We start from the raw sequence: 18,747 nt of genomic DNA, 5'->3' as shown, positions 1-18,747 counted from the left end.
GCAGCATCATTGAAAAGGGTCAGTGAATGCAGCATCATTGAAAAGGGTCAGTGAATGCAGCATCATTGAGGAGGGTCAGTAAATGCAGCATCATTGAAAAGGGTCAGTGAATGCAGCATCATTGAAGAGGGTCAGTAAATGCAGCATCATTGAAAAGGGTCAGTGAATGCAGCATCATTGAAAAGGGTCAGTGAATGCAGCATCATTGAGGAGGGTCAGTAAATGCAGCATCATTGAAAAGGGTCAGTGAATGCAGCATCATTGAAAAGGGTCAGTGAATGCAGCATCATTGAGGAGGGTCAGTAAATGCAGCATCATTGAAAAGGGTCAGTGAATGCAGCATCATTGAAGAGGGTCAGTAAATGCAGCATCATTGAAAAGGGTCAGTGAATGCAGCATCATTGAAAAGGGTCAGTGAATGCAGCATCATTGAGGAGGGTCAGTAAATGCAGCATCATTGAAAAGGGTCAGTGAATGCACCATCATTGAGGAAGGTCAGTGAATGCACCATCATTGAAAAGGGTCAGTGAATGCACCATCTTTGAGGAAGGTCAGTGAATGCAACATCATTGAAAAGGGTCAATAAATGTAGCAATCTTAAAAAGGGTCAGTGAATGCAGCATCATTGAGGAGGGTCAGTGAATGCAGCCCCTTCATGAAACACCTTCATGACTCAGGATGACACACAAATGTTTAATACAATATTTTTTTATTAGTGTTGTTGACCATTTTCATTCCACAAACAATCTCCAGGAAATCACAACTGACCAGTAAAATAGTTCATTCATTCATTCATTCATTCACTCACTCGTCTATTTTCACTTGTTATGGTGGCGCCTCCTGCTGGTGCAGTACCACTGTATCAGAGGTCAGCTGACTCAGGGCAGAGATGATGGTTGGAGGTTTGGTCCCCGATGACGATGGTGCTGTAGAGTCTCTGCTGCTCTTCTTTCAACGATTCTTTAACCTTCCCCCGCTTTAGACCCCCGTCCCTGCTCACACACACACACACACACACACACACACACACACACACACACACACACAGTGAGTGTGCGGGCTCCTCTGCAGGACCAGGACTGGAACAGGTCTTACCATGCCAGGTCCAGCAGACCTCCCCGAGAAGCGATGGCCGACTTGACCCGGTTGGCGAAGTGAGCAGCATCCTCACCCTCCTGAACACACAGAAGAGGGTCAGTTCTGGGGAGGTTTCTGCCGAGTGTGCGGGGGACCCACCTGCAGGGTCATGGCGGGCAGGTACCACACGTTGACCACGATGGCCCAGCTGGTCATCATCCTCAGCAGGTAGCTCACCATGTTGAACTTGCTGCTGTTCCAGAAGGCGTCTCCGAAGCGCGGGTCATACTGGGACAAGTCAAGGGTCAGTGCTGACCCTGGTGGTCTACAGTAGGTCCAGGAGCGTCACCTTGATCGCTACTGGGTACACGACTCCCCCGATCTCAAAGCTGCCCTTCTTGAACATCATGACCGACGTGTTGTTGATGCACGTTCCTGTGGAACACCTTCATCATCATCATCTCCATCTTTACTTTCATCTTCACCTTCATCATCATCATCTTCCCCTTCATCATCATCATCTTCACCTTCATCATCATCATCTCCATCTTTACTTTCATCTTCACCTTCATCATCATCATCTTCCCCTTCATCATCATCATCTTCACCTTCATCATCATCATCTCCATCTTTACTTTCATCTTCACCTTCATCATCATCATCTTCCCCTTCATCATCATCATCTTCACCTTCATCATCATCATCTCCATCTTTACTTTCATCTTCATCATCATCATCTTCACCTTCATCATCAGCATCATCACCTTCATCATCATCATCTTCCCCTTCATCATCATCATCTTCACCTTCATCATCATCATCTTCATCATCATTATCCTCATCTTTACCTTCATCTTCACTTTCATCATCATCTTCTTCTTCACTTTCATCATCATCTTCTTTTTTACCTTCATCATCATCTTCTTCTTCAGCTTCATCATCTTCTTCTTTACCTTCATCATCTTCTTCTTCACCATCATCATCATCATCTTTACCTTCATCCTTACCTTCATCATCATCATCACCTTCATCATCATCATCTTCATCATCATCATCTTTACCTTCATCTTCACTTTCATCATCTTCACCATCATCTTAAACTTCATCATTATCTTCACCTTCATCATCATCATCTTCATCTTCACCTTCAACATCATCATCATCTTCACCTTCATCATCTTCACCTTCAACATCATCATCACCATCATCATCTTCACCTTCACCATCATATTCACTTTCATCATCATCATCACCATCATCACCTTTATCTTCACTTTGATCATCATCTTCTTCTTCACCTTCATCATCATCATCTTCATCATCACTTTCATCATCTTCACCTTCATCATCATCATCATCATCTTTACCTTCATCTTCACTTTCATCATCATCATCTTCATCTTCACTTTCATCATCTTCACCTTCATCATCATCATCATCATCTTTACCTTCATCTTCACTTTCATCATCATCATCATCATCTTCATCTTCCTGTTGTGTTATCAGTTTTATCTTGATCTTTAAAATATATACTTTATTGAATATTGTTTTGATGTTTTAAGCGCTTTGTGACCCTGGTCTGGAAAAGCGCTATACAAATAAAAATTACTTACTTACTTAATCATCATCATCATCATCATCATCATCTTCATCTTCATCATCTTCATCTTTACTTTCATCTTCATCATCTTCACCTTCATCATCATCATCATATTCACCTTTACTTTCATCTTCACTTTCATCATCATAACCTTCATCATCATCATCATCATCTTCACCTTTACTTTCATCTTCACTTTCATCATCATCACCTTCATCATCATCTTCTTCACCTTCATCATCATCATCTTCACATTCATCATCATCTTCTTCACCTTCATCACCATCATCTTCATCTTCACTTTCATCATCATCATCATCATCTTCACATTCATCATCATCTTCTTCACCTTCATCGTCATCATCACCATCTTAACCATCATCTTCACTTTCATCATCATCTTCTTCTTTACCTTCAGCATCATCTTCTTCTTCACCTTCATCATCATCTTCTTCTTCACTTTCATCATCATCTTCTTTTTACCTTCATCATCATCTTCCTCTTCACCTTCATCATCATTTTCACCTTCATCTTTACTTTCATCATCACTTGTATCACCTTGTCATCATCATCCTTACCTTAACCTTCATCTTCAATTTCATCACCATCTTCACCTTCATCATTTTCTTCTACACCTTCATCTTGATCATCATCATCACTTTATTTTCATCATCATCTTCCCTTTCACATTCATTTTAGATTCCACCATCTTCACTGTAATCACCATCTTTAACACCTTCATCTTCATCAACCTCACTTTCATCACCTTGTCATTATCACTTTAATTTCAACCTTCATTTTCAATTTTATCATCATCTTCACCATCATTATTTTCACCTTAATCATCAACTTCACTTTCTTCACCATATTCAACACCGTAATCATCTTTATTCTCACCCTAATTTTCATCCTCCTCCTCTTCACTGTCATCCTCATCACTTTCATCTCTTACCTTCAGGAAAGATCAGGATGGGCAGTTTGTTTTTAGCAGCGACGTGATTCCTCAGTCTGCAGTCACATGACGTCATCAAGTCTCGAACATCACTCAGGTCCCCTTGATGATGTCACCGTCCAACAACTCTCTCACCTGTTGGTGACCGTGTGGCGATCCTTCATCTCTGACCTCTCAAACCAAACGTGGGGGCATGACCTCTGCATTGACCTCTGGATGACTCCCAGCAGGCCCCTGTGCACCTGACCCACCTGAGCATGACAGTGATGATGTCATCACTTCTACGTCACAATGAAACATGAGGTGGCACTCACACACTATGATACACACTGACACTGAAACAAAAACACACACTCACACACGCTCACACACACACAGATTCACACTGACACTCAAACACACACACACACTGACAAACATACTGAAACACACACTCACACACACAGACAGATACACACTGACACTCAAACATACACACTCAAACTCACACAGATACACACTGACACACACACACATAAACACTCAAACACACACAGATACACACTGACAAATACATTCTGATGCACATACTTACCAAGAAAAAAAAAATCACACTCACTCATACACACAGAAACTAAGACATACACACTGACAGACACACACATTAACTAAAACATACACACTGAAACACACACACACAAACTAAAACTTACACACTGACACACACACACATTAACTAAAACATACACACTGACACACACACATAGAAACTAAAACATACACACTGACACACACACACAGAAACTAAAACATACACACTGACACACACACAAATAAACTAAACTAACACATTGAAACTGGCAAATTAAAACACACAAACAGGCAAACTGAAAGACACACACAAACGGGTAAACTGAAACACACAGACACACACTGGGAAAGTGGCGCACACAGACACACACAAACTGATACACACACCCACAGTCACACACTGAGACAGAAAACAGTGACACACACACACACTGAAACAGACACACACCATGGCGTAGCAGCCGTCGTTGGCGAGGATGACCACGTCGATGGGTGTCGTGTGGTTGGCAACACAAATCCCTCCTTTCCTCGGCTTGTTCTCTCTGTGGCGACGACACGTGCAGGTGTTAGTCCGGACCTGCTGGTCTCCTCCTGGTACCGACCTGTGGTGGTACCTGACGGTACCGACCTGTTGTGGTAACTGATGGTGGCCGACAGGCCGCGAGCACAGATCCTGTAGCAGGTGAGGTGGACCAGCTCGCTCAGCCAGTCCTTCGCACTGAAACACACGGCAGGTCACCTTCCAACATGTCCTCGGGCGGGGTCAGGGGTCAGTACCTGCTCTCGGGCAAGAAGCCCACCACAGTGGTCCCCAACACCAGCCAGGACATTCCGATGATTGCCAGGGTGATCCTGGGACGAGCGGAGAATGAACACACGCTCACACCTGCACCTGCTGGACTCACCTGAGCGGGAAGAGGAGGCAGTAACGCATGAAGACGCCGACGCCCCAGAAGACGGTGAGACGGAGGCTGATGTAACGGAAGTTCTGGTTGGTTCTGGTCAGGAGGTTCCAGGAGGCCAGCTCCTCCGAGGAGAAGCGCTGAGTCACCTGGTCGTCCACGATGCTCTCCAAACCTTTCCTGTGGAAGTACAAGACGTCGCTCAGGTAGAACCCACCCCTGACCCGAGACCCTCGACACCTGAGCTGCTGCAGCTCCTCCTCCATCGACCAATCACCTCGCTCGATGATCCCTGAGACAACCACACATTTCACAACATTATGACCACATGTGTTGAATATAATTATATTAAATAACATTATGACCACATGTGTAGAATATTATTATATTTAAAAACATTATGACCACATGTGTAGAATATAATTATATTTAAAAACATTATGACCACATGTGTTGAATATAATTATATTTTAAAAAAATATGACCACATATGTAGAATATGTTGAAATTTAAAATAATTATGACCACATGTGTGGAATATTATTATATTTAAAAACATTATGACCACATGTTTAGAATATAATTGTATTTAAAAACATTATGACCACATGTGTAGAATATAATTATATTTAAAAAATATTATGACCACATGTGTAGAATATAATTATATTTAAAAACATGACCACATGTGTAGAATATAATTATATTTAAAAACATTATGACCACATGTTTAGAATATAATTATAATAATAATAATAATAATAATAATAATCTCTATTTATATAAAGCCTTTCTAGACATATTTAAAAACATTATGACCACATGTTTAGAATATAATTGTATTTAAAAACATTATGACCACATTTTTAGAATATAATTATATTTAAAAACATTATGACCACATGTTTAGAATATAATTATATTTAAAAACATTATGACCACATGTTTAGAATATAATTGTATTTAAAAACATGACCACATGTGTAGAATATAATTATATTTAAAAACATTATGACCACATGTTTAGAATAGAATTGTATTTAAAAACATGACCACATGTGTAGAATATAATTATATTTAAAAACATTATGACCACATGTTTAGAATAGAATTGTATTTAAAAACATTATGACCACATGTTTAGAATATTATTATATTTAAAAACATTATGACCACATGTTTAGAATATAATTGTATTTAAAAACATTATGACCACATGTGTTGAATATAATTATATTTAAAAAACATTATGACCACATGTTTAGAATATTATTATATTTAAAAACACTATGACCACATGTGTTGAATATAATTATTTTAAAAACATTATGACCACATTTGTAGAATATTATTATATTTAAAAACATTATGACCACATGTGTAGAATATAATTGTATTTAAAAACATTATGACCGCATGTGTTGAATATAATTATATTTAAAAACATTATGACCACATTTGTAGAATATTATTATATTTAAAAACATTATGACCACGCATGCACAAATAAAAAGGTGATGTTATTTCAAACCATCTAAAAATGTCCACATGAGTGTGAAAAAGAACAAAAAAAATATTTCTCTGTGGTCGGCACATCTTTGTCCCGCCCCTCTAAGGCTGGATGCAGTTACAGGATCTTTCATGGTTTAAACTATATTTTGAGACAGACACTGCTACTACTACTGTGATATAACATCCATCGGGATCTGATCATCATCTCTTGATCTGCAGCGGAAACCTGGGCTTATGTCGAAGGCTTTGGTTCAGCAAATATGTTGCCACGGTAACAGACTCGGCCTGTTTAGTAAAACCGAAAATCTGAGAGTTTCCCTTCACTTCTAGGTTAAATATGTTTTAGTTTCAGGTAAAACAGACTTGTTTACTTAACTAGGTTTATCATTTCACAATTTTAGGTTGCATCATCAGCGGTTGACCAATCAGAGGAGCCAACAGCCCCACACACACACTCTTTCACAGGCACACACGGACTCACACCAACTCACTCACACACAGTCACATGGTGTGGGTTCGCAGCTGAAACTAATCCGTCAACAGCAGAACTCAGTGTCTCGTTCGGACCACCAGAACCACGTAGACCCTCATGACCGCCTCGGGTCTCGAATCGTGGTTCTGGAAGTTTCTGGTCTCCGGGATAGAGCTGCAGACCCTTGTAATCATTAACGGCTGATTGACAACTGGAGGTCACATGACAACATCAGGTCCCACCAAGTTCATTTAATATGTTCACCTTCCAGCCAGGTGTCAGTGAACGCACCACAAAGGTGAACTCACCATCAGGCAGAGGGACCGGCACGCTGGGCTGGTGCTGCCGTCCTCGCTGGATCCGGAGCGTGGCCCACTGCAGGAGTGAGAGAGGGTGAATCCCAGGTCTGGAACCGCAGAGTTTGCGCGTTACCTCCAGGATCTGGACCAGGATCTGGATGTAGACCCCCGTCACTCCCAGAGACAGTCCGAACATGGCGGGCAGCATGATGAGAACCACCACCACGAACAGCCATATCTGGAACACACCTGAGGCCACAGACCACACGTCCTCCATGGTGACACCTGGAGGGTCCAGATCACATCATCCTCACTCGCCCCGGACCAGTCCTGAAACAAAAACCAACAACCAAACCACCATTCTATGAGTGAGCCTCTCTATGATAGACGTGACGTCATCATTATTTATTTATTTACTTTAAAACTGTAAGATTAAAGTCAGAATTATTTTTGTTAATTTTAGCTGAATTCAAGTTAATAAAAAAAAAAACTGTTTTTGCAGCCCTGGGTCGGTACCGTTACTCACGTTGACGTCACAGGAAGTTCACTTTGATCGCAGAATTCTGAGCGAGACTTGACGTCTGGACCTGACCTGTGACAGGCCCGGGGTTCAGTATGTGGCTTGAAATAATTTCTCAAGCGGACCTGTAGTTTCTGTCTCCCGGGTCAGGACCACTTGGACCACTTGGATCACTTGGTTCAAAGCAACAGTTGAACGAAAGTCCGCCTCCGCCCCCCCCCCCCGAACCCGGCGACTCAGCAGCGCCAGGCTGCGCACTCAAAGCGCATATTCAGGCGCCGTCGCTGCGCGACAGTTACGCAGACAACAACAACAGACAAGATGGCGGAGGCCAGCGTGTGCGTCCCCGGGATCGTGTTCGCCTCTCTGATGTACCAGCACGTCAACAGCGACTCGGACGTGGTGAGATTCCGAGTCTTCGGACGGAATGAAGTACTTTTGTGCGTTAAAAGTTTAAACTGTGGTTTTCTGCTCAACTACAGTGAAGTTGGTGCGATGATGGCAGAAGTGTTTTAAAATACAAACCCGGCACATTTTAGTTGTTTATACACTTGCTATAGGCGAGGATTACATTTTAAAAGAGAACAATGTCCACCGAACGATCGCTAAAAAACAGAAGAACTACAAAGAGTTGCCATTGACGAGACTTCACATAAGGGACCGTCAACAAATGACTGGCAAAGACTAAAATATAATATTTTTTATATAGTTAAATGACATACATTTGAGTGTTATCGTGGAATGATGTCATTCATGATAGACTCGTAGTAGAACTTGAAGGAGGCTGATGTGTGGTGATTGACAGGAGGGCTTGATGGTGGGACAGGCGACGGTCAGCGAGCAGGTGACCATCAGCGACTCTCAGATGGACAACATCCAAGTGGAAGAGAGCGTCAGTGAGTCACATGACCCTGGTGTGGCGAGGCTTGACCTAACCGTGTGACTGTTTCTGCAGATGTCCAGAAGCTCGTCTGCTGCCACAGACTCAACCAGTGAGTGACCTTCAGTGAAGAAATGAGTTGATTGACAGCTCTCTTCTGGTTGGTTGCAGGTTCTACTCCCGTGTGGGTGAGGTGGACGTGGACCTGCTGAAGAGGATCCTGGCCGACGAACACCTGGTAAGTTGGAGTTGGAGTCGACAAATCAGGCTCTGAGACCGCAACGCCATCTGCAGGTGGACGTGGTCGGATGGTACCGCCAGCGCCGGAACTCGGAGCATCAAGTGACCTTGAGAGAGCGGCAAATCCACGAGAGCCTGAAAAGGGTGACGTCGAACCCGAACATGGTCTTCATGCTGCTGACGCCCACTGAGGTAACACCTGAGATCTCCACCCATCGAGTGGAGTACTCTGCCTTCGTGTCTCGGTGCAGGTGAGTACACAGACTTCTGCCTCAGTCCACTTAACAAATAAAACTCACTTACCTCATGTTTAAACTTTTTGTAGCTTACATAAAACATGATGAATCAGAGTTTTATTCATACCTAAGAGTTTGATCTTACTTCTCATAAATTTCAAAATAAATAAAGTGCAGGTTTGTAGTACCAATACAACTAGGACTAGTAATACTACCAAGATCCGTGGAGACACATTCACTCATTGTTATTATTTGTCTGAAGTCAGTTTTTCAATGTTCCTGTGATGATCCACAACCTCGGCATTCTGGACCAGCCGCACTACTGGACCGCGCCGCAGATGTGTTCGGCCGCCGGCTACAACCGGGCGGTGAGCAGACACGGGTAAGTCACATGTTTGTCTTGACGCCACCGCATCCCACCCCATGACGCGTACGATCCCACAGGTCCAAGTTCTTCTCTTCAGCCGGGACCCTCAGGGACGTGAGCGAGATGAGCAGGATGAACGAGTCGCTGCAGTCGGAGCTACAGGTGAGAAGGTTCCCGTCGTGATGTCACATCCTGTTAAATCGTGGCCTGCTAAACAGGACGTGTGTGGCGCCGTGGTCGACAGCGAACGTCGTGTTGGAATGCTGCAGATGGAAGTTTCTGATCTCCGGAAGAAAGTCCTGGAGAAGAAAAGGCTGCAAGTGAAAGATGGTAGGACGTCTCTGTGGGTTAAATGATCAGGCTTCATGACACCTGGTTCTGCAACAGGACCGCCGGTGGAGAAAAGGAACCTGCTTCTGGAGGAGGCGGTCAGAGAGCTCTTCTCTGCCTCACCGCTCTACTGCACACACACGCTCACGCTGGACGGGTTCCCAGTTCCTGACTGCTCCTGCCGTACTGAGCGACTGGACCTGAACGACCCAGAGACAATGGTGGTGAACTCGGACACTGACTTTGAAGGCCGGGATGCAATCGGATCACCACAGAATCTCAGACCCAGTAAACGCTCCCTTGATTCTCCGGGACAAAACCGCAGACGAGGCCGAAGAAGAACTTGAGTCTGGAACCCTCGTTCTGATCCATGTGGACCTCGGGCTGTATATTTTTTAACAAAAAAATAATAGTGTATAAAATCAACAGCTGATGTGAAACCTGCTGGCTGTTTCTGAAGAGATGAGGCCAGAGCTTTTGCAATCTCCTAGTATTTCTATTATGGTTTATGTCTAGTAAGGATTTCTAAAATAAAATGATGCGTTTACAATTAACATGCATATATTTACAGCTTTATTCATGGGTTGCTATTACGCTTCCGGCCACTAGATGGCAGTCGCAACATCCTCCATAGCTAAAGGAACCATCAAATTTCAAGAGGATACAGCGACTCCAGCAGCCTTAAAATATGTTTGGACATATTTTGATTCCAAAACAAATGAAAGCAGTTACGACTTTGTCATGTAATGTGGTCTGTTAATACAACACCAGAGTAACGGCCTTGACAATAATACAAATCTATCCTTGTTACTACAGTATCACAATATGGTATCGTTATCCTTGTATCATGATACAGCCTGGACCTGATGAAGAAATTGATCAGCAGACGAGCAGGAAAATCAACCAACTTTATTAAACCAGAATCGGTGTCAAGTGTCACACAGTACAAATAATATTTAAGACAGAAGATCCCGATGTTCGTCTAGCTGAGTGGTTTGATCCCAATAATGTTGGGGTCCATTATGAACTGTGGGTGTTTGAGGGTCACCGACATGAAACCTGTATTACAGATGGGATAAAAAGGAAATCATCATGAAATAATAAAAAATAAATCAATATATTTCTTAATTTGAAAAGGTATATTAATTGCATAAATTTAGTATAAACAATATAAACAGAAGATTTAAAGAATCAAAGGAAAAAATACAACTCGATGATGATTGGTTTGTTGTTTCACTGACCCAGGGAATGAGCTTTCTTGATGGCCCTGGATACTTCCCTCTGCTTCTTCCCGCACAAACCTGTCGTTCAATCATCAGAGATGTCAAGATAGCAGCAGCGGAAAAACATTGCCCTGACAACAGGAATGCTCACCAGTGATGTGTCGGCCATAGATGCGTCCACTGTGCGAGGACACGAATTGGGACAGCAGCTGAGGGTCAGTCCGTCATCAAATGATTAGAGAAAACCGAGCAACTGGTTTGGATCCGACCCACTTACCTGTGTGTTTTTAAAGTCCACCGCCACGCCACAGAGCGTGCAGCCCTTATCGGGCTCCTTGTATGGGTTGTCCATCTTCACCAGCATCTGCAGAGAACAACATCAGCACCATAAAGAAGGACAGTGAAGTCACTGTAGGCATGTGCTTGAAAGTGTTTCACGTTTGATCGCAAATGTGCTTTGTGTTTATATCTGTACATTTAAACAACATATGGCGAGTTCCTTCAATCTGGGCTATGAATTTCCTTTTTTTTCTATGCATATTTTCAGAGACACATTTTGCAATTTAACTTTAATTAATTGATCAAAAATGATTGACATCATTCTTACATAATAAATAACCTCTGGTTTTTGTTTATCAAGCTTTCCCATGATACCAACCTTTTTGTAAATGGGGTAAATATAAAGCAAAAGAGGTTGACCATAAATGTGTGCATTTTCATCTATAAATGTCTTAATATTTATCACCTAAAAATCCTTACATCACAAGAATCTTCTTTTCAAGTACTTTCTCATGACACTTGTTACATATAATTCAATGAATCTGACAGACCTACTGACTGCACTACTCACCTTCTCTGTTGTATGTTCGTGTGACGCCGTGAAACTCCGTAAACCTGCCGAGGCGAAGACGGAAATAAGTCGACGGACAACATGAAAACGTTTTAAAATACAAGGGCGACTTACTTGATGAAGTCTGCAGAGGCAGAGCAGATTTGAGCCGCTGTAGTCCTTTTAGAGCGGACATGTTGACCTACCAGCTTAGCGGAAGCTGTCCGTCACTGTTTTGTCTCCTCTCTTGGTTTCTTAGTTCCTCCCAATTGCGAGGTTAAATGAACTTGTCTAGTGGTGTCGCCTAGTCTGAAAAAATACAACGAAAATAACACATATTTCCCTAATTTAATTTAATATTTTATTCAACGAAGAGCCGTGGAAAACGTGGACGTTTAATAGTTCCGCGGATTAAACGCGGACATATTACGCTGCAACACGGTGACAAGATGCTCATCCTCCTAGTTGCCCGCCAGTTTGGGTTTGTTTTGGCTAAATGAAAACATGATTGTTGAACAAACATCAACATAGAAGGTGAAGACCGGGTCTGTTTGGATGTAAAAAGCTCGCTAAAGCACAAGAACTGCCCCAGTGAACTCTCTCGATCAGGCGAGTGATCTTTGGTGAGAAAAACTTAAACTATTTCCTTCTTTCTCAAGTGTTCATAATGTCGGACACAGAGAACAAACCAACAAACAACAAACAAGATGGTTGAGTAGCTTTCAAAGTCAAGCGCGTCTGTCCGAGGAAGAGGTCCAGGGACGGCCTGAGGAGCCACCTGACTCCCGCCAGGAAACGTCCAGCAGCCCCGGGACGCCTGAGATGCCTCGATGGTTCCACCATGTGTGAGCCGGAGGGAGCAGAGGTGAGCGGAGCCGTGAATCAGAACCAGACTCGGTAACTCACTCTTCCTTCTGTTGTTAGTTCTGCAGCGACAGCGAGGACCTGTTTGGGGACTACGACAGTCTCCTGGAGGACACCTCCCTGCTGGCCCAGCTGGACGATGTGGAGGACCAGGAGAGGCAGCGAGGGCAGCAGGTGGACCGGCAGAACCACTTCACGTCCCTGCGTCAGGTCAAACACCCAAGACAGGACCTTCTGACGGACTCGATCCTGAGCGAGAACACGGAGGATGACTTCTCTGACCCATTTCACGGAGGCATCAAGAGATGCAAACTTCTGGAGAAGGACCGGAACGCGACCCCGACCAAGACTTCTGCTGAGGACAGTGGTACGAGACCGTCGACGGCGAAGCGACGCAGCGAACTGCTGAGGAGGACTATGCTCAACAACGCTGCATCTCCTGCTGCTGTTTCTCGGTCAGCCGTGCTGAAGGAGGCGGTGGTCACTGAGGAGATCAGTGTCGCCATGCAGGCCATGGAGAGCGTTTCCTCCCAGGTTCAAGACCTGGGCCCTTTCTTTGGACTCCCGAGTCATGTGAAGGATCTGATCTTCAGACTGAGGGGCATCAAGAGTCTTTATGGTGACACCAGCGTATCTTGTTCATTCAACAGCTGAGTTTCTGATCCGCCTCCTGCTGTGTTCCAGACTGGCAGGAGACGTGTCTGAACCTGGACTGTGTCCAGCGGAGGAGGAACCTCATCTACTCTCTGCCCACCAGCGGAGGCAAGACTCTGGTGGCGGAGATCCTCATCCTCAGAGAGCTTCTGTGTCGGAAGCGAGACTGTCTTTTCGTCTTGCCGTACATTTCCCTGGTCCAGGAGAAGGTACTGACCACTAGGGGTGTGTACTGTTAAGAATCTGGCAATATGATATGTATTTCTATACAGAGTCAACAATACAATATATTGTGATACTGTAGGAACAAAGGTATATTTGTAGTATTGTCGAGTACTTGACTCTGGTGTTGCAGAATGAAGCCATAGCAGTTTTCATTTGTTTTGCAACAAAAATATGTCCAAACGTCAGCTTTAAAAGCTGCTGGGGTCGAATGTATCTTCTTGTCCTCAGTTATTGTTGCTTTTGGCTGCGAAGGACGTAATGACTCGTGGCCAGACACGCAAAAATAATCAAATGCCAGGAACATATTTATAATTGTCAATAAAGATACAAATTATGTTATTTTATTCACACTTTATTGAAAAACAACCCCTACAAGAACTATCAACAATAAAAATATGATTTTAAAGGCATACAAATATATAGAAAAAAAAACTAGCATACTTGCTGTGATGTCAGTCATGTGTTGGATTTGTCGGTCTAATTGTGTTCTTGCATCTGAAGTCTGCTCTGGTGTTGCAGGTCCAGGGTCTGGCCAGCTTGGGTCTGGAACTGAACTTCCTGGTGGAGGAGTACGCGGGTACTAAGGGCCGCTTCCCTCCGGTCAAGCGCCGGAATCAGCACTCGTTGTACGTGGCCACCATCGAGAAGGCCCACAGTCTGGTGAACTCGCTGGTGGAGGAGGGTCGGCTGGAGGACCTGGGCCTGGTGGTGGTGGACGAGGTAGGCCCGGACCTCGATCTGCTGAGGAGTTGTAACGGACGGTAACGACGCTTGTGTGAACAGCTGCACATGTTGGGAGACGGCAGCCGAGGAGCATTGGTGGAGATGACCCTGAGCAAAGTCCAGTTCGCCAGCAGTGAGTCACACTCCCACCTCTGTGTCAAGGTCGTGACCTCTAACTGTCACCTGTGTGTTCCAGAAATGACACAGATCATTGGGATGAGCGCCACCCTTGGGAATGTCAGAGACCTGCAGGAGTTCTTGAAGGCCGAAAACTACACCAATGACTTCAGACCCGTGAGATGAATGATTCGTGAATTATGCGGAAATGGTTTTGCGGAAATCTGCTGAATCATTAGATGCTGATTAATATTCTGCTTACTCGAATATGCTGACTCATCATAATGTCTGGTGCAGGTAGAGCTGAAGGAGTTTGTCAAACTCGGAGATTCCATCTATGAAGTGGACGCTGCCTCCGACGAGTGTTTCCGCTTCTCTCGACTCCTCAGCGTCAAGGTGAGTATCAGGTCTGACGTCTGGGCGACTCGAGAGTTAAAGCCTGTCCCCGCTCAGTACTCCAGCTCCATGAAAAAGATGGACCCTGACCACATCATCGCCCTGGTGACCGAGGTCATCCCGACACACTCCTGCCTCGTCTTCTGCCCCACCAAGAAGAACTGTGAGAACGTGGCCGCCATGATCTGCAAGTACCTCCGAGAGTGAGTCTGCCTGCCCTCAAACTGACCTCTGACTGACCTTATGGTGACCTCGGATTGACCTCATGGTGACCTCTGATTGACCTGACATTGACAACACACACTGACCTTAGACTTACCTGATGTTAACCATACACTTACCTCTGACCTGATATTGTCTTCATTCCGACCTCTGACTGACCTGATACTGACCCCAAACCAACTTCTGACTGACCTGGTATTGACCTCTGACTGACCCGTTATTAACCTCACCCTGACCTCCCGGTCGTGCAGGGACTTTCTGAAGCTGAAGAAGGAGGAGAAGAAGACTCTGCTGCAGGAGCTGAAGAACAGCGGCAACGGTTCCATGTGTCCGGTTCTGCGGCGGACGGTTCCGTACGGCGTGGCGTACCACCACGGCGGTCTGACGGGGGAGGAGAGGAAGCTGGTGGAGGAGGCCTATTCCGGTGGAGTCCTGTGTCTGCTCACCTGCACCTCCACTCTGGCTGCTGGCGTCAACCTACCCGCCCGCAGGTGAGTCGCTCTACGCAGGTGATCCGTAGCTGTGGCGGAGCTGATGGTGTTTTCGGTTCCAGGGTCATTTTGCGCTCGCCGTACGTTGCCACCGAATTCCTGAAGAGGAACCAGTACAAGCAGATGGTGGGCCGGGCGGGTCGAGCCGGGAAGGACGCCGTCGGAGAGAGTGTGCTCGTGCTGCAGGACAAAGATCGGTTGATGGTAACCACGGCAACCAGGGAATCCTGGGGTTTGTTTATGTTGCTGTAGATCATATGACCTTCAGGCGGTCACCGCATCTGTTTGTGCTGCAGGCCAAGTCACTGGTGTGCGCTCCGATGGAGAAATGTCTCAGTCACCTACTGGCTGAAGAAAGGAGAGGACTTCTGAGCCTGTTGCTGTCCGTCATCGGGCTGAAGGTCTGAGCCAGTCCAGGGCTTTCTCACGAGGACTCGTGTTCCTCCAGTTTCATTTTTTGTTTGATAAACTTTCTAACAAGATTTAATTCAGGATGTTGTGTCAGTCGATCAAAGAAATCACTCATTAGTTCTTCACCATTGGTTTCCTTACCATTGCTACATCCCTAACTCTGGTTCTGGTTCTGTGCAGTTGGCCCAGACAGTGGAACAGGTGAGGGACTTCCTGCGTGGCACTCTTCTGTTCGTCCAGCAGGAGGCGCTGTGCTCTCCCACCTCTTTGTGGCAGGTGGTGGACCAGAGCTTGGAGCATCTAAAGGTCAAAGGTCTCATCACAATGTCCGAAGGGACCCTCAGGGTCAGCGACCTGGGCCGGGCCTCCTTCAAAGGTACCGAAACGAACGAGTGGCAGAATAAATCGTGAGGCGTGACGCTGTCGCCCCCTACAGGCTCGGTGGACCTCACCCACTCCGACCGCCTCTACCGTGACTTGAGCCGAGGCCTGGAGGGTCTGCTGCTCAACAGTTACCTGCACCTGCTGTACCTGGTGACCCCGTACGACCTGGTGGCACAGATTAAACCTGACTGGAGGATCTTCCTTAGACAGGTGAAGCTCTGACTTGACTCTGGTGTTGCAGAATTTACAGACCACATGACTCTTGATGGAGACGTAACTGCTTTTAATTGTTTTGAAACCAAAACAACAGCTTTTAAAAGCTGCTGGAGTTTACTGTATCCTCTTGTCCTCAGTCATCGCCGGGATCTGGTGGGATTTCATTATTCCTGTAGCTGTAGGAAGTTTAGTTGCAACCGAAAATGCTGTGAATTATTTAAATTTATACACAACTTATACAAAATAAACCATAAAACGACTACTATTACGATGCCAATAAAATATAAAGATGAATCATGATTTGAAAGCAAAAAAGGAAAACTAATCGATACATTACCATGAGAAGAAAATATTGAAATATTTAAATTCAGTTAATTCTCCTGCACCCCTAAAACACACCTCGATCCCCTGTGCGTCAGTTCTCTCTCCTGTCGGAGTCGGAGCAGAAGACGCTGGCGTCCCTCGGCGTTCCCGAGAGCCTGGTGGTCCGGAGAGCTGTAGGTCAGACGGTGAAGAAGGTGAGGTCACCCACATGGTCACACCAGAGCAAACCGGTGGAACCCCAGACCAGCACCTCAGTCTCGTCTGCTCCAGGGTGCTGACATGGAGGTGGTCCAGAGGGTCTATCTGGCGCTGGTCCTGCAGAGCCTGCTGAAGGAAACGGACTTGTGGGGCGTGGCCGAGATGTTCCAGCTCACCCGCGGCTTCCTGCAGACGCTGCTCAGCTCGTCGTCGGCCTTCTGCTCCTGCGTGCTCCTCTTCACCCAGGTACCACAGGCCCGCCTCGAGTCCGGGGTCACATCCGCTTTCAACCTGGGCTTGCGGTTCTGTTCCCCAGGAGCTGGAGGATCTCTGGCCCTTCAGAGTGTTACTTAGCGAGCTGACCCGACGACTCAGCTACTGCGTCAGGTCGGAGCTGATCCCCTTGATGGAGGTCGTTGGGGTCTCAGAGGTCAGTTCTGCTATGAAACCCAGTTTGTTTAGTGACCCAGTGTAGTAGCGCCACCAGAATATTGAAAGATTTTATTTGATATTTCAAATGTTGAATCTTTAAATGTGGGTGTTTTTAAATGAATTGAATTAAGTAATTTCTTTACTGAAATGTTAAATTTGTTTTTACTGAAATAAGGATTTATTCAACATATAGAGTTTGATCATCTTATCCCAGAATGTTATAATATTATCTGGGTTAATCAGTTAGTGGAACACTAGGTTCTCTCTGTAGGTCCTGAGGAAGTTAAGAGGTGCTGGATCAGCAACTGATGAAAATACATGCATTTGTAACATGAATAAACGACCTTTTGCCTGGTGCTGTCAAGACCTCAACTTATTTAATTAATGATGAGGATTAACTAATATTACACTTTAATTCCGAAATAAATTATCTTAATTTAATATTTTTCTTTTAAATGTAACTTTAATTTTTTTTTATTATAATACCATTGATCTTAGAAGATGTATTTTGGAATTGTAATATGAAACTATCTAGAGAAAATGGAAAATAATTTAACTAATAACCAATTCAACCGTTCAACATATAAAATATTAGTTTAATCAATAATTAAATGCTTCAATTTTCTGATGGTCCTGATATACTTCCTTGTTTTTGTCTTTTGCTTCAGTCTCGAGCCAAGCAGCTCCTCAGCGCCGGCTACAAGACGCCGAGTCACCTGGCCAGCGCCGACCCAGCGCTCCTCTGCAAGACCATCCAGAACCTCTTCAAGAAGCAGGCTCTCATGATGGTGGCCTCGGCCCAGGTGAGAGTCGCCTGCACCCCACCTGCTCATCGTGTGACCTCTCATCGACCCCGTGTGTCCAGATGCTGCTGAGGGAACGGACGGCGGCGCTGCAGGAGGAGGTGGACCAGCTGATGACCAAACCCTTTGACCTCCCATCAGCACCTCCTGATGACGTCTCCTCGGCACCTCCCGAAGACCCTGCTGACCTCCCCTCAGCACCTCCTGACACCAGCTGACCTCAGCATCATTTTACGTTTTTATTTTAAATCGAGACAATAAAGTTTCTGGAGAGAGTT

General features: G+C 44.9%; 4 protein-coding genes across 4 annotated transcripts; 2 read left to right on the top strand and 2 right to left on the bottom strand.

The window, feature by feature from the left end:
- Window positions 1-733: 733 nt before the first annotated feature.
- Window positions 734-8,104, bottom strand: gpat3 (glycerol-3-phosphate acyltransferase 3). Its single transcript, XM_087790851.1, has 13 exons — window positions 7,911-8,104; window positions 7,518-7,714; window positions 7,394-7,460; window positions 5,105-5,393; window positions 4,977-5,051; window positions 4,828-4,917; window positions 4,648-4,741; window positions 3,765-3,880; window positions 3,630-3,685; window positions 1,427-1,512; window positions 1,237-1,365; window positions 1,096-1,175; window positions 734-992 (listed from the first exon to the last, which is right to left on the bottom strand). Exons 2-13 carry the CDS (start codon window positions 7,659-7,661, stop codon window positions 863-865), a joined length of 1,356 nt encoding a protein of 451 aa, XP_087646977.1. The 5' UTR covers window positions 7,662-7,714; window positions 7,911-8,104; the 3' UTR covers window positions 734-862.
- A 113-nt stretch (window positions 8,105-8,217) lies between these two features.
- Window positions 8,218-10,699, top strand: abraxas1 (abraxas 1, BRCA1 A complex subunit). Its single transcript, XM_087790844.1, has 9 exons — window positions 8,218-8,306; window positions 8,710-8,800; window positions 8,860-8,896; window positions 8,956-9,022; window positions 9,079-9,275; window positions 9,523-9,642; window positions 9,705-9,789; window positions 9,846-9,957; window positions 10,015-10,699. The coding sequence occupies exons 1-9, from the start codon at window positions 8,226-8,228 to the stop codon at window positions 10,302-10,304; spliced, it is 1,080 nt and encodes a 359-aa protein (XP_087646970.1). The 5' UTR covers window positions 8,218-8,225; the 3' UTR covers window positions 10,305-10,699.
- Window positions 10,700-10,851: 152 nt separating this feature from the next.
- On the bottom strand, window positions 10,852-12,234 carry mrps18c (mitochondrial ribosomal protein S18C). Its single transcript, XM_087790849.1, has 6 exons — window positions 12,145-12,234; window positions 12,031-12,074; window positions 11,458-11,544; window positions 11,332-11,389; window positions 11,199-11,258; window positions 10,852-11,016 (listed from the first exon to the last, which is right to left on the bottom strand). Exons 1-6 carry the CDS (start codon window positions 12,203-12,205, stop codon window positions 10,940-10,942), a joined length of 387 nt encoding a protein of 128 aa, XP_087646975.1. The 5' UTR covers window positions 12,206-12,234; the 3' UTR covers window positions 10,852-10,939.
- A 224-nt stretch (window positions 12,235-12,458) lies between these two features.
- helq (helicase, POLQ like) lies at window positions 12,459-18,745 on the top strand. The gene is made up of 18 exons (XM_087790837.1): window positions 12,459-12,874; window positions 12,934-13,492; window positions 13,558-13,736; window positions 14,272-14,472; window positions 14,536-14,608; window positions 14,672-14,769; window positions 14,890-14,988; window positions 15,046-15,191; window positions 15,462-15,701; window positions 15,764-15,905; window positions 15,998-16,102; window positions 16,293-16,488; window positions 16,549-16,706; window positions 17,132-17,230; window positions 17,307-17,480; window positions 17,551-17,664; window positions 18,335-18,469; window positions 18,532-18,745. Exons 1-18 carry the CDS (start codon window positions 12,851-12,853, stop codon window positions 18,685-18,687), a joined length of 2,898 nt encoding a protein of 965 aa, XP_087646963.1. The 5' UTR covers window positions 12,459-12,850; the 3' UTR covers window positions 18,688-18,745.
- Window positions 18,746-18,747: the final 2 nt, after the last annotated feature.

Source organism: Callionymus lyra, chromosome 5 (genome assembly GCF_982586985.1).
Source record: "Callionymus lyra chromosome 5, fCalLyr1.hap1.1, whole genome shotgun sequence".
NCBI classification, from domain to species: Eukaryota; Metazoa; Chordata; class Actinopteri; order Syngnathiformes; family Callionymidae; genus Callionymus; species Callionymus lyra.
Note: the sequence above shows the minus strand (reverse complement) of the source record. Positions and strands in the feature narration are given on the sequence as shown.